We start from the raw sequence: 16958 nt of genomic DNA on the forward strand, positions 1-16958 counted from the left end.
ATATTTACAAGTAGTACGAAAATTTGAAGTTCGCAATAGAATCAGAATTTCTTAAACGAGCTGATAGTCAAATGGATGGGTTTTTCACCTATGGAGGCTATATGCAATTGCAATACTGCTGTGTGTCATTGAGAAATATAACGTTTTCTGAATAGTAGTAAGAAGTAGTTTTGTCGCACTTGACCAGGTCAGTCGATTTTTGAAACGAGAGGCTATTTTTTGAGGTTAATTTATTACATTTCTAATTTATTATATTCTATATAAGGGATCGGATGAAATGCACAAACTAATAGAAAACGAAGAAGTGACACCCATGGCCACACTTTTTAATAAAATATATGATAATACCGCAAGAATAACTCGTCTCAACATGTGAACCATGTCATGCTTTAAAGCTCCTTTTAAATATTATTCATGCACGTTTACAGGGTGCTTTGAAAGTTGAGTCATTCATTTTAACTGCTTGTAGGACGCGTCAGAAGTAGTTGATATAACAAAAATCATCTACAGGGTGTTCCGTTGATCATGTTACAAACTTCTAGGGCAGATAGAAAACGTCAAAAGAAAAACAAAAGTTCACATAAACATGGGTCCGGAAAAGCTTCCTCAGGGAGCTAGAGCTCTTTGAAAATGACCTTTAAAAACTAATTTTTATTTAATAGCTCCGGAACTACTTTAGCTACCGCAACCAATTTTGGGAGGTAAATTATTGTTAGTACGTTTATTCTTTTGAACCTACTAAATAAAAAAAATATTTACCAGGGGCTTCAGAAGCAGGGGGGTATTTGGTAAATTTAGGCCCATTTCTTAAAGACTTTATAATTTCTGCCCGTTTGGGCATTAGATTATGATGTTCCTATGCTTTTTACATAAAAAGGTGCTCTTAGTAAAAGTCGGTAAATGGTAAATATCACCGTTTTTGTGAAAATTGACGAAAAGCAAGTTATGAGATACAAAAATGAATTACCTATTATTATTAATAAACAATTAAAAAAAAATCTGGCGTAAATAAAAAATAAATGTTTAAAAAAAGTTAAGGTAGCCACTTTGTTAAATTGGTACTCAAATTAATTAACTGTCACTTTAATTACCTTGAGGCATAAAATGTTTAAATGATTTTAAGTGTAATAAAAAACCAACAAATTAACAATTTTAGAAACGTAAACAAATTTTATTAAAGATTGGTATTACAAAAATAAACTTAAAATATTAATTGCTCAAAATGCCAGCCGCCACGATCGATACATTTATTGTATCTACGCACCATATTAAGTAAGTATATATATTTAATTTGACGTGGTTAAAAATATCAGGCGTGGTTTGGATTACTTCAGCAGCTGCGTAAATTCTGGCCACCAGATCTTCTTCTGACTCGACTGGAGTTATACGAGACTTTTCATATGCCCCCAAAGAAAAAAATCTAAGGGTGTCAAATCTGGGGAGCGCGCTAGCCAGGTGACAGGGCCTCCGCGGCCAATTCAGCGCCTTCCAAAATTTTCATTTATAAACTCGCGGACAATAAGTGAAAAATGAGCTGGCGCTCCATCGTGTTGTAGCCACAAGTTCTGTCGTATATTTAGGGGCAAATCATCTAATAGTTCTGGCAGTACATTTCTTAAAAAAATTAAATAAATATTTCCCGTCAAACGAGGAGGCAACATAATTGGACCAATTAAGCATTCTCCAACAATGCCGGCCCAAATATTGACCGAAAACTTATGTTGATAGCTCCTAAAATAAATACCATAAGGGTTTTCCTCACTCCACACATGATTATTCTTAGAATTAAAAATGCCTTCTTTTGTAAATAAAGCCTCGTCAGTAAAAATGACATATTTTGGAAATTGAGGTTCTTCTGTACACCGGTCAAGAAACCACTGGCAAAAATTCACGCGGGGCATAAAATCATTGGGTCCTAATGATTGCACCTTTGCAGGTGGTAGGGCCGAAGAAGCTGTTCATTAACAACGTTCCATACCCTAACATGATTTACATGCATCGCATCAGCTACTGCTCGACTACTTACTGATGCGTTATGTTCAAATCGCTGAAGCACTTCTTCCTCAAAATCCGGGATTCGAATGTTCCTTTGTGCGCCATTATCTTGGCGTTTTATTTTAACGGAGCCAGTCTCCCTGAGCCGTTGATTGACCCTTTCAAAAAGTGTGTGAGCTGGGATTCGCCTTTCGGGAAACCGCTCTTCATATAGTCGAGAAGCAGCTCTACCATTACATCGAAGTTCCCCATAAATTAAAAGGATATCGACGTTTTCAGCAAAAGTGTAATCTTCCATTACTTAACCGTTATAAAAAGGGAATTATTATCATGTAAAAAATACTGACAGTGACAAATTTAAAAAATACTGACAGTGGCAATGAATTAGCATTATTATTATTATTAAAATAATTAATTCAGGTGCTGTATCTTAGTTTGGTTTTAGTCAATTTCCACAAAAACGGTGATATTTACCGACTTTTACTAAGAGCACCTTTTTTATGTAAAAAGCATAGGAACATCATAATGTAATGCCCAAACGGGCAGAAATTAAAGTCTTAAAGAAATGGGCCTAAATTTACCAAATACCCCCCTAATAAATATTTTTTTATTTAGTAGGTTTAAAAGAATAAACGTACTAACAATAATTTACCTCGCAAAATTCGTTGGGGTAGCTAAAATAGTTCCGGAGCTATTAAAAAAAAACTAGTTTTTAAAGGTTATTTTCAAAGAGCTCTAGCTCCCTGAGGAAGCTTTTCCGGACCCATGTTTATATGAACTTTTGTTTTTCTTTTGACGTTTTCTATCTGCCCTAGAAGTTTGCAACATGATCAACGGAACACCCTGTATATAAAAGTTGCATAATAAGAGTTACTTCACATTATTGTTTGTAAACCTTTAAGTTAAATGGTAACTGTATTTACAAAAATTGTTCAAAATCGTCTGCATTTGTTTGATTAACACACAACCTTGCTCGGCGAATCCACGGCTCTTCGACAATATGATGCGGATATCCCCGAAGTAAATCACATGAATTTTCAAGGCGCTGTTGAAGTCCCTCCCGAGTATTTACTGCTTCATCATGATACACTAACTTTTTCAAATAGCCTCACAGAAGAAAATCGTAGTAGGACGTTAAATCCGATGAGCGAGGAGGCCAAGAAATGGGTCCTATCCATCTATTTGGAACTCTTTTGGCGAGTTCTCCAAGGTGTTAAAATAAATGACCCAACTTTGAAAACACATTGTATCTTTGATATTATTTTTAGTTATAGTTAGTGTCTTTATTAATATATCTGAACGCCTTCTATATAAAAGAAAAAACATAATATATATTTCTGAAGAGATTTATTTTTACGTAACAAAGATAGATTTACAAAATATATACACAGTAGTAAGTGGCAGGAATTTGAAAAGGTAAGTTAGCATTATAGAGAAACTTAAATAATATTAAGGTAATTTTTTTAGGTGGTACTTAAATATTGTAATACTTATATGAACAGGATTTGGTATCCTATTATCGATTTTTTTAAGTGTATTAAATGAGTATTAGGAGAAAGGAGTAATGTACTGTCCTGGCTTTTCCGATAAATACCGGATTTGTAGAAGTTTTATTAATGCATAAAGCCGTACCAGGACTTGGACAAAAATACGGTCTCGTATCTTTGTCCGTACCCATATGCATATAAATTCAATAGTGTTAGCATCAACATTAGGTATGAATTATAGCACATAATTTAATACATAATGTAACCATTCCCCAGCTGTACACATAAATAAATATATTCTCTTATTAAACGATATATTCATGCAAAACATAATATGTAAATACATCCATGAGATAAATTCATGACTCATGAAAGTTTACAAACAGACTCGTTTATACACCGTCGCTTTCATTTCGCGTAAGAACAATATACTTAACTCATAAGCTTAATAAATTTGATGTCAAATGCACTAAATTAGATAAAGAAACAAAACTTATTTAACGAGGATTTATTAGATTATCAAGAATCCATAAACTACGTAGCGTAATCCTTCCTTCTCCTTGTGACACAGTGTAACATTGAAAGATACCCCCCTTGAATATTACTTGATGGTTATGTTTAGAGATATGCTTATACATTAAATTATGAGTTATCCATTAGTAAAATTTGTATAAACCCGGCATTAAGTCACAATTTATAGTTTTAGAATGAGTTTATACGACACCATAGTGGTCGTTAACTTTTTTTCAGAGTAGTTCTTGTATTGGTATTTCAAGTTGCACAGAATGTTCAAGTTCATTCATCAGTTATATTACTCGTCACGAGGACGAGATAAGTGTTATGACCGCGTGGAACTATGCTTTAAAGACAAAATATTAATGTACATTAAGGACCGATATTTTTATACTTTAGGTTAGATGGAAGAACAGGCATTTAGATACCTGAATCTTTGTGCGCTGAATCTCGCCTTTAAACTTAAACTATTAACTTTGTAATTGTAATTTTTTTCTCTAAATAAAAAGACCTTTATTATTATTATTATATGCATTTATCTTTTTCGACTCCTAAATCACTTTGACCTTTGAGCCTGGGTCTCACTTGTAGCAATTTCATGGGCCAAAACCCGAAGAGAATTTTTTTATGGCATTATACCAGTGTTTCTTTTATCAATTTTGTTAATATTCTGCTGCATCACTAAAATAACTATTTTATTTAAAAAATTAATCACATACTTGTGTCCAGAGGCCTTCCACAGCTGAGAAATTTTCCTTCGTAAAAAGTTAAATAACAATTCACTTCCCAAGATATTACATGGTAAATATTTGCTATGAATTAAACATAATTGCAAGTTGTTCTTACGTATCTACAATAGCTAAGGCTGAAATTCAAATATGATAATAAATATAATTATTATTTGACGCATAAAGTATTCGCTAACCGCTTATTAATATTTAGAAAATTTGGTATTTCTTTTCAAATAAATCATGACAGCAAGCAACGTTTGGACCTCTTTTAATACCTTCTGTTTTGCTTCCAAATATAACCTTCTTGCTAAAATCATGGTATTCTTCACAGCCTATCAAATTATATTTGGAATACTGAAGATGTATTAAAAAGTCAAAAAGTTGCTTAACAAATAAATATATTTTTAATTTACTGATCTCGTACCAGAAACGCGCCAGAGCGCTACAGAATAATAAAATATATTTTTCCCTAAAACCTTTTTCAACAAAATTACACACAATTTCTATTTAAACATTAAAATTATAATTTTCAAGCGGATCTATGCGGTTAATTAACACAACCCAACTCAAACCGATAAAAAATAACCTTAACAATTCAAAAACTATTATTGTAACAATATGTCAATTAAAAAGGTTTTCCAATGTTCAGTAATTATATGTTTACATATTCCGTGCATATTATAATAGAGCCCTTTATATAACTAAAATTATAAAATGTTGGAATAATTAATATTTTCATCCTTGATAAGTTTTCTGCCTTTATTCTTTTCTTTATAAGTTTATAAAACCAGTCTCCTACCTATAGATCTCATTTCTTTGGAATGGAAGAAAAAGCTGTTTATAATAATTATTAAATAATATGACTCGCATAAATATTAAGAAAGACTGAAAAACAGTTCTTCAAAATTAATCATTAACTAATGTCTTATTTTTAATAGATTTTTGCCTAATCCAAACTGGTTTAAATTCGTTCCGTATCATTTAAGTTTCTCTATATTATTTCTAAGTGTTAAATGCAAGTTCGTAAAACAATCTTTACTGTTCATAGTAAAACAGCAATCCCATTATTAATCTTTTGTTGCATCTGCAAACTGATAAACATTCCTATTTAATTATTAAAAAATATGGCGTTGCTTGGTCGTTGTAGCAAAATGTCATACATTTCAACTTACTACATAATACTAAGACGGGAATGTAAATCCTTAAAACTAAATATTGACCGATTTCTAAATGGGAAAAGTTATTTTAATGTAGCAAAGTACATTTACGTACCCTGTTAGAAATCTACTAATATTATTCTATTAAACCTCTAAAATAAACAACAAAAACGATATTTAATCTTAAACTTAAGTTTCCACAGCGCAAATAAAATAGATATTAACATAGTCGGGTATATAAGTCTTTTAATTGACAAGATTAAAAGCTATATCGTTTCTCACGGCTTAAAATATCAAATAAAACTTCTGTGTCACTTTTTTCGTCGTTACTTTCGTCAGCTTTTAGGTCTTCAATTAGGTTTTCCCCAAGTTCGTATCGTTCATTAAGGTGTTCATATACACGACCTATTAAAATAAAATATGAATCAGTTGTTAGTATTAAAATGTGGTTTTGCTTTAGCTTACTTTCGTTAAATGAATTATATATACTTTTAAGTATATAAATATAAAAAGTACCTATTTAATTATGTTTATATCAATTATGATATCATAGTTTGGATAATTAAGGACGTAAAGATGTTTGAGTATATATTTATCTTGTTTTTACTTTTGACTTTCATGACTACGTTAAGAATAAGGCTTTTAAAATTCAATATATTTCCAAAAAAAGATGTTCAATAAAAAATTCCATTAGTATAAAAAAACAAGCATATAAGTGAATTAACACTTGTGTGTGCCCATAAAAAGTTCAATTTTTATATGGAAATTATTGTGTTTAACTGTTAGGTTGCATTACTCAGACTTTAAGGGATTTTAATAATTTTTTTTATATTACCTTGTATTGTGCATTTATTAGGTCTAGTTTTAAAAACCGCTAAATTATCAGGTATATATTGATATATTGAAGAAAGTTCAGGGAAAATGTATAAGAATTATAAATTATAAACTGGTCATACCCTAAAAAGAAATAAACTATTCAAATCTTGAAAACTTTGTTTGTAATGTAACAATTGGATTAATGAGTTTATTGCTATATAAGTTGCAGAATACCATCTATTCTTAATGAATCCAATAAAATAAAACCTCATCAATACCTAAGGATTTGGAAGTACATATTCTCTAAATTAACTAATACGAGGAAAATCAAAAGTGTATTTCTTTATATATATAGTGGCAGTTCAGGATTTTTTCATTAGGGTAATTTGATTTTTTCATCTAAATACAATGAATATATATATATATATTTTTTAAGTTTATTTTTTCACAAATTCTCAAAGAGTCTCAAAAATACAAGGTACAATTTTAAAAATTCTTGGGGGATGATTGACCTAATGCCCTGATATTGCTATAAAGAATTTAACTTAATTTAAAACCGCTGCTTATTGTTTGCTATAGTTTTTAAAAATGTTTATATTCTTACCCGTTTGTCTGGTCTGTGGTGTAGACTTAATTTTATGAATAACATGTCCAGAAATGCCACACAGGCAAATAAATAACCCTGCCATATTAAGTGGTGACATTATGTCCCCATTCATTTCAACTGCTAAAGCTAAAATAAATACTTCCTAAAATAAAATAATTTATCATTACAACTCTCTACATTATTTGCTAATTAATTCAGTTCACCTTAAAAATGCCTGCAATAGCAAGAGTCAAACTTGACGTATATGTTACAAGGGTAACTTCACTAAACTCCATGAAAAAAGCTATAAATGCTCCCAATAATACTTTAAGAGATAAAGTTAAAAATTTATGAAGTTCCATAAAACCAAATACTTGACAACTCCTGATCACATCAAAGCCTAAAAAAAAACTGTCCCAAACTGGTTTTATATTGTGTGTGTATAAAGCCCACCTTCATTCCATAAGGCAAAAGGCAGAACAGAAGCAATCATCCAAGGTTGCATATGGTAAATCATGTCGATGGGGTTGTTCATCCCTAGTTTCGACTTTTGCAACAATAACTGCACACAAGTCCATCTTAAGCCACTCGAAATTGATGCTATTAAAAGCAGTGAGAAGCCCAAAAAGTTAAATTGTGTAGATTTGTAGGTGAATAGGATTAGACCTGCTGTTATCATGAGAACTATACCACAGAGACTCCAAGACTAAAAATGCATATAAAGGAGGTATAATATGCGACAAGTAGTCTATTTTTTAAAATAAAGTCAAAATTTAATACTAATTCTTAGCATTTAATAAAATTATTTAAACAATGCATTAAATTCATCATTAGTTTTAACATCAGGTGCTTGATAAGACTTATTATTATTAAAATAAATGATGAGGCTTTTAAAGCTTATTAGCATTCACAAAATAAATAGTATCTCCTTACCTTTTTCTCTAATTTGAATAGTATAGAGAAAAACAATATGAAAACTATCGTTGTTGACTTGGTCATAGTATACCTAAAACAGACAAATTCCTTATTTTGATTATCAAATAATCATCGTAATTATCAAATGAATTTACTTAAAGGATACTTTATTAATCGAATAACTTACAAAAATACATAGGAAATATTTTAGGATTTAACCTAAATGAACTTTCAATTAAATACAATTCTTAGGGGTTATTTATAGTAGTTTTTTCATATACTACTATTTCTTTAACTTACAAAGAGACTGTAATCAACTCGAGACCCCAATTTGAAAATCCTATATCAATCCCACTAAATAGTCCAGTAGGTGCTACTGCTAATACATATTCTTTCCAGCCTATAACAGTCCTTTGCTTATGTGGGTTCTTTACAAAGCATAACCTAACCAAGGCTGCTAGGATAAATTTGACTATCATATGGACTAGAACTGTTAACAAAGGAAAAGGAAATCTCTGAAAAGTAAAATAAAATATTTCAGATGTTTATGGATAAAACTGTATGTAATATTTACAGTTTAATTTAAGTGGTGCTGGTTCTTTTTTCAAAATGACAGAAGGTTTAAAATCTTACAAATTTTATAAAAAGTTTTGTAAAATTATTAAAATTATCTCAAAAAGTCACATTGACACATTAGATTTAAAGCATTTTGATCATAATTATAAACAACAACATAGTTTTATTTCTTGCACATCTGTAGATCTGAATCTTCTCGAATATATCAATTGAAGGGGTTAGAATCATAAGGGTCTAAGTGACAGTTTAAAAAAATATTAGTTAGACCCATGTTTGCATAGTTAAATGTAGTGTTTATTTGGTGGCAAAGACATCCAAGTGATTCTCAAACATTTGGCGCCAAGAACTTCTTACATTCCTATGAATCAAAGCGAGAAAAATGACAAAGTATTTAAGAGCCTATATCCCACTCCATTGAAGATTCCGTACCTAAAATGGGAAAATTTAAAGCAACTTCTACCTTTTATCCCACCAATTTATCATGATTTTTATTTAAATATGCCACATGAGATCAAAGGAAAGAAAAGCTCTAAGAAAAAAAGTCAGAAGACGGTTCTGGTTAACGATGAAGAAAATACAGAACTGGATGAAGACAACGACAGTATCGTGTCAGATTACGATAGTTACACATATTTTAGTTAGTTTTTGCTGTACATTTCGATAATTTGTTGTGTAATAAAGTGTAAGTTTTTATAAAAATAGAATTTTTCCTGACTAAAATTTTCCAAAGTGCTCAGAACCATAAGGATCCAAGTGACATAAAACCAGTGAACTTTAATTTTTTTTAATCTCTAGTATACGGTATTTAAAATAGTTACATTCTTTTATACAAAAATCATTTCAACTGCATTTAAATCAAATTTACAATAATCAATTTACTTTAACCTTAATTATCTCAAGACAGTGGCAGACGCACTTAGACCCTTATGATTCTAACCCCTTCAATTTCATATCAAAATCTTTTGATAAGGGAATTACAGTAGACACTCGATAGTGTGAATATCGGATAGCGGAAACCCCGCATAACGGAAACAGCACTATTTTATGCATTGACCACCGTATACCGTGAACAAACGATCCCCCGTTAATGGAAACAAATGTAATTGGATTGATAGTTCGCCAGTATAACGTAGGCGAAAGCAGCCGGTGCTTCCCCGATATGCTGTTTTTGGCGTTCTTCGAATCGATAGGCGCCGTGAATCTATTGCGTGTTAAGCAAGGCAGGTTGTTATCGTTTGTTTACGTTGTCTGTTAGTGTGGTTTTGAAGTTTAGTGGTTATAAAGTTTAGTAATTTTTATTAGTGTGACTTAAATTGTGTTGGTGTTAGATCGTTTATAAATTAAACAAAATGTCGCTTAAAAAACCAAAGTGTTTAACCCTCTATGAAAAATCTTTGTAATTCAAGATTTAAATAATGGACAAGGTGTTGCATATTTAGCGAAAAAGTATGGTGTGGCAAAATCTACAATTTGCAAAATAAAAAAGAAAAAGGAACTGATTTCTAGTGCTGTTAGAAACACGTATGTTGGAAGAATGGCAAAAAGACTGTACAAGTGGTTTCTTGACCAACGGAATAAACATTTAATGGCAAGTGGCGACATGATTAAAGAAAAAGCAAAATCCATTTATTCACAGCTCAATGAAAGGGATAAATCGCGGATGGTTACAAAGATTCAAAAAAAAAATTTGGAATTCGTTTTTTAAAAATTTCTGGGGAAAAACTGTCATCTCAACCAGAGCTTGTAGACCCATTTAAAATTGCTCTAAAAAATAAAATAGCAGAGCTTGGAATCTCATTGGATCAAGTTTACAATGCTGATGAGACAGGACTTTACTGGAAATTATTACCAGGAAAAACATTTGTCTTGTCAACAGAAAAAACAGCTCCTGGTAGAAAATTGGAGAAACATACAAGAATAACACTTTTGGCTTGCACTAATGCTACTGGGCTCCATAAAATTAAACCATTGGTGATCGTTTAAAAATTTCGAGTGTCCTGTTGACTATGAACATTCTAAATCAGCTTGGATGACTGCCGCAATTTTTAAAAAATGGTTTCATTATTCGTTAAGTTTTCCTTATCTATAGTTTTGTTTTATGATTAGTACAACCATATTAATTTTTTTGAAGGTTAAGAGGTTCTTAAAAAATAAAGGTCTGCCATTGAAAGCTCTACTTCTTCTGGATAATGCACCATCGCATCCAACCGAAGAAAAATTAAAAAGTGAAGATGGACAAATTATAAGCATGTACCTGCCACCTAATGTCACCCCACTCATACAGCCTACGGATCAAAATGTTATTAGGCTAACAAAATTGTACTACAGAAAAGGTCTTCTATCATCCATAGTGGCTAACAATACGTATGTCATTGATGCCCTAAAAAACCTGACAATAAAAGATGTAGTAATCAATTTAATGTCTGCTTGGAATCATCTTGATTCTCAAGTTATCAAAAAATGTTGGAAAAACATTTTAAATGTGGTGCCCTCTACACATAACATAACACATAACACTAAAACACCAGTGGGACAGCACTGCTCAGAAACCCATATCTGAATCTCTTGGTCTTTTACATACATTGACACCTCAGGTAAATTTTATCATTTTATATTTGAATATTAAGTCTTAATTTGGATTACAAGTTTTTTTAGGGAACTTTTGAAGATTCTGACATTGTAGAGTGGAATCAGTGTGACAATAATTTTGCAGAAGACGACATTGAAGAATGTCAATCGGATGAAGCAGAAGTATTAAATGAGGTTGAGCAGGAACCCTCAAATAAAATTTCATTAGATAGGGCAATTAATGCCTTTAATATAGCGATTCTGTGGGCAGCAGAGGAAAATGATATTGACATAAATGACCTTGTAGTCTTAAAAAAATTAAGAGAGAAAGCTGCGATGTTAAAAGTAAAACAAACAAAAATTTCAGACTTCTTTAAGAAAAACTAATTTCTTAAAGTTTGAAATTTGTTGTATCTTTTTTTCTTTACAGTAAATAATATTTTTAAGTAAGAATATGAACTTTATGTTATGTTAATTACGTTTTGTTTCTGTTACTTTTGGTAATTATAACTGTTTAGTACACATAAAGTGTAACCTTCATTAACGTGAATAAATCGATAATGTGAACAGCCTTTGTTTTTTTGAGTTCACGGTATTGAGTGTACTGTATATGCAATTTATACAAATTTCAGAAAAACCTTTAACAATTAAAAATCAATCACTGTGTTTTATTGTCAAAGTTGCCTAGTTATGGAATCAGTGGTAAAATACTTTCTTGGCTCACCTTTTTATAATAAACTGTTCTACATTAAAAAGTGACATAAATGAAGGGTATTTGCAACATAGTCTTGATAACAAACCACTAACAATCTCATAAAGAAGTCTATCTTGATTCTAAATTCATCCTATATAAAACTTGATGTTGGAATAATAAATAGGGCAATATGTTTTGCTTGCTTTATATGCATAGGATAATAGGATATGCACAAACTTCTGTTAAAACATTGTATTATTTAGAATATTCCTTAATAATTTAGTCATTATATTTTGAAGCTCATGTTTACTAGAATTAATGTTACATGTTGACAGAGTATATTGTCCCTCAATTAGGTATTATGGTGAAAATGTAGGTAGCGGGATTAGAGACAACAAATCAAACCTCAAGTGTTTAATTGGCCGATGTTTTGATTATATATATTTTTTGCCTAAGATAAAAAATTTAGAGGTTTTTGTAAAACTTATGACTAACAGCCTCCATTGCACATATACAGATAACAACGACCAGGGACATTAATAACATTAACGCAAAACAAGAAACATCAATAAAAATTGTATATACATAAGGCAATCTGCAATCATTTTTTAAAACAGAAATTATAAAATACTGCAGGCAGATAATAACAGAGACTCATTAATGATGATTAATGTTAAAGAGCATAGATACACACTTCTACACACCCCTCATTGTTTTATTTTTTTTTCATTGTACTATCTTTCAAATCACATGTAATTTCAACACCAAATTAATCGATTTTGATTGTACATAGAAGCATATTTTATATAAACAAAGAGAAAACCAAAAAGGAAGAAAAGAAAAGGCGAGAACCAACATAAAACAAGAATAATAAAAAAAAATTATAATAAAATAAATCTGATCAACAGATATATAATTAATTTTAAATATTAAAATGAATCGTTAAAACACTCTTCAATGCTGTAGTAAGCTTTTGGTAAGATTAATTTTTTTAGTTCTCTCCTAAACTTTTTAAGGTCTGTAACAGTCCTAATCAAAAAAGGAACATGATTAAATATTTTACGACTAATAAATATAAGAGAGTTTCTCGTAAGTGAGGAGGTGGGGATTGGAAGAGATAAGTTGCCCACTTGACGAGTATTATGACTGGTGCAGGATGGTGGACTTACGTACTTATGTATGAGTGTTGCAGTTTCCAATATAAAGAGTGAGAAAACTGTTAAAATTTTTTCAGCTACAAAAAGAGGTTTACAAGAGACTTTCAGACCAACACCACACAGATACCTTAATGTTTTTTTCTGAATAGTAAAAATCATGTTAAGGAGTCCCTTGGAGCACAAACCCCAAAATGGCAACCCATAACGGATATGAGAGTCTATTAAGGCGAAATAAACTGAACGAGCAAACAACCTTCCCAACTCATGCCTGGCAACCCTGACTGCAAAACAACCAGAAGAAAGTTTAGCAGCAAGGCCCAAAACATGGTTGTCAAACCTTAAACTCTCATCAATGAAGAGGCTGAGAAATCGACAATAATCCCTACCATGTAGTGGGCTCTGCTCATCAAACAAAAAACCCTCTACATTACACTTGGCTTCGTCAAGTCTTATCAACATTGAATACAAGCTGATTGCAGATACACCACTCTTTCATTTCGTGAAGGTCCTCTACTATGAGAGATCTGACTACTTTTTGATCTTTGTTATGCCACAGAATTGTAGTATCATCGGCAAACTGAACCACTAGTCCATGCAGTGATAGAGAGCTTAAGTCATTAACATATAATAAAAATAAAATAGGACCCAACACTGACCCTTGAGGTACACCACATTTAATATGTGCTATCCCTGACAAAAATCCAGATGCAACCACCCTCTGGGTGCGGCCAGACTGGTATGACTTCAACCACCCCAAAGCCACTCCCCTAAATCCATAAAAATCAAGCTTTGACAGCAGTATTCCATGATCCACAGAATCGAAGGCCTTGGACAGATCACAGAACACTGCTGCTGCAGCCTCCTTGGAGTTCATAGATAGATACACACTCCCCAAGAATCTGAAAATGGCATCCTGCGTGCCCTTAGATGACTGAAATCCATACTGATTAGGGGACAGCACATGTATTTGGTCAAAAAAGAGACAATTCTCTTATTTACAAGCCGCTCAAGAACCTTGGAGAGGTAGACAAAATTGATATGGGACGGAAGTTAGAGGGTCGGTCCAAGCTACCACCCTTATGAAGAGGGATAATCATAGCTTCCTTTAAACAGGATGGGAATGTCAAAAGATTGTTGATCTTATTGTGTTAATGAATATTCAAACTTTTAATTTTAATAGTAATGTATAGGGTTTTGTATGTTTTTATGCAAGTTGTTTTAATTTAATGTTTTTTATGTAAAATGTACATTGTTACATAAATATCTATTTTGTTTATATGTAATGTTTTGTTCTTTTTTTGGTGTATTTTCTATGATTTCATTTGTAGCTTCGTCCAAATAGTATGTTTCTCTATAATAAAGACATTCAATTAAATTTGAATAACATACATTTTGTGACATCTGATCCTGGATTATATTGATTTACTTACCCTATGTTATTTTTATATTTGTGTGGGTTAAGTTTTCTCCTAAACAATCAACTGTGTTACAACAATCACTTACCTGTAAAAGCCATCTTTGGTAAAATGTAAGACCAACAGAAGGGATGTAGTAGGTCCCAATAAGGGCCCCGGTAAACACAGCAGACCATAAACATGAGGGTGTACAAAATTTTCGTTTCATCGGTTCGAATTCAACAGTTTCCTGTAGGATACTGCCGCTATCATCAGTCTTATCAATTGCCGTATACTTTATATTTTTTCTACCAAACATATTGTATTTGACGATAAAATGATGACGATGACAAAAGCATTGCACTATAAATTTATCACACTGTACAGTTTATTACATAGTTAACGATGTGGTCGGTATTAAGAAATATTTAATTTAATTTGAGGTTGTAATAAACTATATATAGGCATAATTTTAAACTATTGTAAATTTATGCTAAAACTGTTTTCGGAAGTCAAGTAGTTGGGTTGCCGTCTCTAATAGATGTAAACAAAAAAACGTCAAACGTCTAAGTTTGACAAGGATGACAATGGCGTAAATGTTACTGCTGGTGAAATACAAGTTTGGAGCAATGAAAAGAATGCGATGTTGCCGCGTCCTGCGGCTCTAATTTTTTTTATTTTGATTTTTTTTTAAAATTTTGTATACGTTTATAAGCCATAATTCTGCTTAATTTACATAAAAGATTTTTTTAACTTACGATTTAACCAGAAGACACCACAACTTATAGAACCCTGTATATTTTTGACTAGAATAGAAACTGAGAAATATTATTTAATAAGAATGTTTCAAAATGCATTTATTTGTTTTCTGTTACAACAAACATTTTAACTTCGGATCAGTAAAAAAAAATAGTGCGCTGTTCAGACCGAGCGTTCTCTTCTCATAAATACGTAAGTACTCCTTTTACCTATGTAAAAAGCATAATCGAACATATACACAAAAAGCAAAATAAAAAAACAAAATGATGTGTAGAAACAACAACAGTAGATGTGCCCAAACAAAAAAGTCTAGTGGGTTAAGGTCCGGTGATCTTGCTGGCCATCTTATTGGACCATTGGTGCCGAACCAATTTTCTCCAAGTCGTTCCCTTAAATAATTCGAGACCATCCTAGTATTACGTAGCAGTGCTCCATTAGCAGGAGCAAAATTTAAAAAAAGTTCATCGAAAAAAATTCATTTTGGAGAAAATTTAAATACCTCTCTTCATTCAATACCTAACTAAATACAGGGTGTTTCAGAACTATGGGATCAAACTTCTGGGGGTTGTTCAGTCATCAGTGCAACAGAAGAATCCATTTGAGTATATGGAAATGCGTCACTACGCCACTACGGCCCTAAGACGCGTTAAGTTAAAATTTATAAAAAACATTAATTACCTAAATAGGATCTGCTGCATTTATTTTTACCTTTTGTACATGATACCATAACAATAATTGTTTAAAATCAACGCCTATCAATGTCAATTCTCATTGTCATGTTTAAAAATTTTACGATTTTTAAACATTTATTGCTAATGGAAAACTTTACCAATCAAGAATTGGCGGATATGCATTTGGCATATGGAGCAACAAACTGCAATGCACGAGCAGCATCGTGGTTGTATCATAAACGTTATCCCGAACGACAGCATCCTGGATACAAAAAGTTTATTGCGGTTCATCGGCGGTTCGCTGAGACAGGCATGTTTAAGACGCATGATACTGGTGTTGCTCGAACTGTAAGAACGGTCGAATTTGAAGAAGAGATGCTTTAGCGAGTTGCCGATGAACCATTAAATAGCACACGTGACGTCGCTAAGAATATGAATACGAGTAACGCTTCTGTCTGGCGGGTACTACACGAGCAACAACTCCATCCCTAAACCACTTCCAGAAAGTTCAAGGTATGACTGCAGCCGATTATCATCCTAGAGTTCAATTTTGTCGATGGCTTCTGGATCACATCATTGCACAACCAAATTTTTTACGATATGTTTTGTGGACTGATGAAGCCTCTTTCACAAGAGACGGTATTTTTAATAGTAGGAATAGCCATGTTTGGGACGAAGAAAATCCTTATGCAAATTTTCCAAGAAAACATCAGAATCGTTGGTCTGTCAACGTATGGGCAGGCATTGTTGATGATTATTCAATTGGGCCATACCTTCTACCGGAACGGTTAACAGGACCTATTTATCTGCGTTTCTTGGAGGAAATTCTCCCAGAACTCCTTGAAAATGTTCCACTAAATGTTAAACAGCAAATGTGGTTTCAGTATGATGGAGCTCACTTTGCTGTACAAGTACGCGAGCATTTGGCTCAGCGGTTTG

At 32.1% G+C, this 16958-nt stretch overlaps 1 protein-coding gene and 1 long non-coding RNA gene across 2 annotated transcripts; one reads left to right on the forward strand and one right to left on the reverse strand.

The window, feature by feature from the left end:
* Positions 1–6041: 6041 nt before the first annotated feature.
* LOC126739547 (solute carrier family 35 member C2) lies at positions 6042–15140 on the reverse strand. Its single transcript, XM_050445292.1, has 7 exons — positions 14699–15140; positions 8501–8715; positions 8219–8291; positions 7739–7991; positions 7510–7685; positions 7304–7448; positions 6042–6288 (listed from the first exon to the last, which is right to left on the reverse strand). The coding sequence occupies exons 1-7, from the start codon at positions 14906–14908 to the stop codon at positions 6143–6145; spliced, it is 1218 nt and encodes a 405-aa protein (XP_050301249.1). The 5' UTR covers positions 14909–15140; the 3' UTR covers positions 6042–6142.
* LOC126739548 (uncharacterized) lies at positions 10010–11911 on the forward strand. The gene is made up of 2 exons (XR_007661652.1): positions 10010–11370; positions 11432–11911. It is a non-coding gene; the product is annotated as an uncharacterized LOC126739548 (long non-coding RNA).
* Positions 15141–16958: the final 1818 nt, after the last annotated feature.

This window comes from Anthonomus grandis, chromosome 8 (assembly GCF_022605725.1).
Source record: "Anthonomus grandis grandis chromosome 8, icAntGran1.3, whole genome shotgun sequence".
Classification (NCBI taxonomy): domain Eukaryota; kingdom Metazoa; phylum Arthropoda; class Insecta; order Coleoptera; family Curculionidae; genus Anthonomus; species Anthonomus grandis.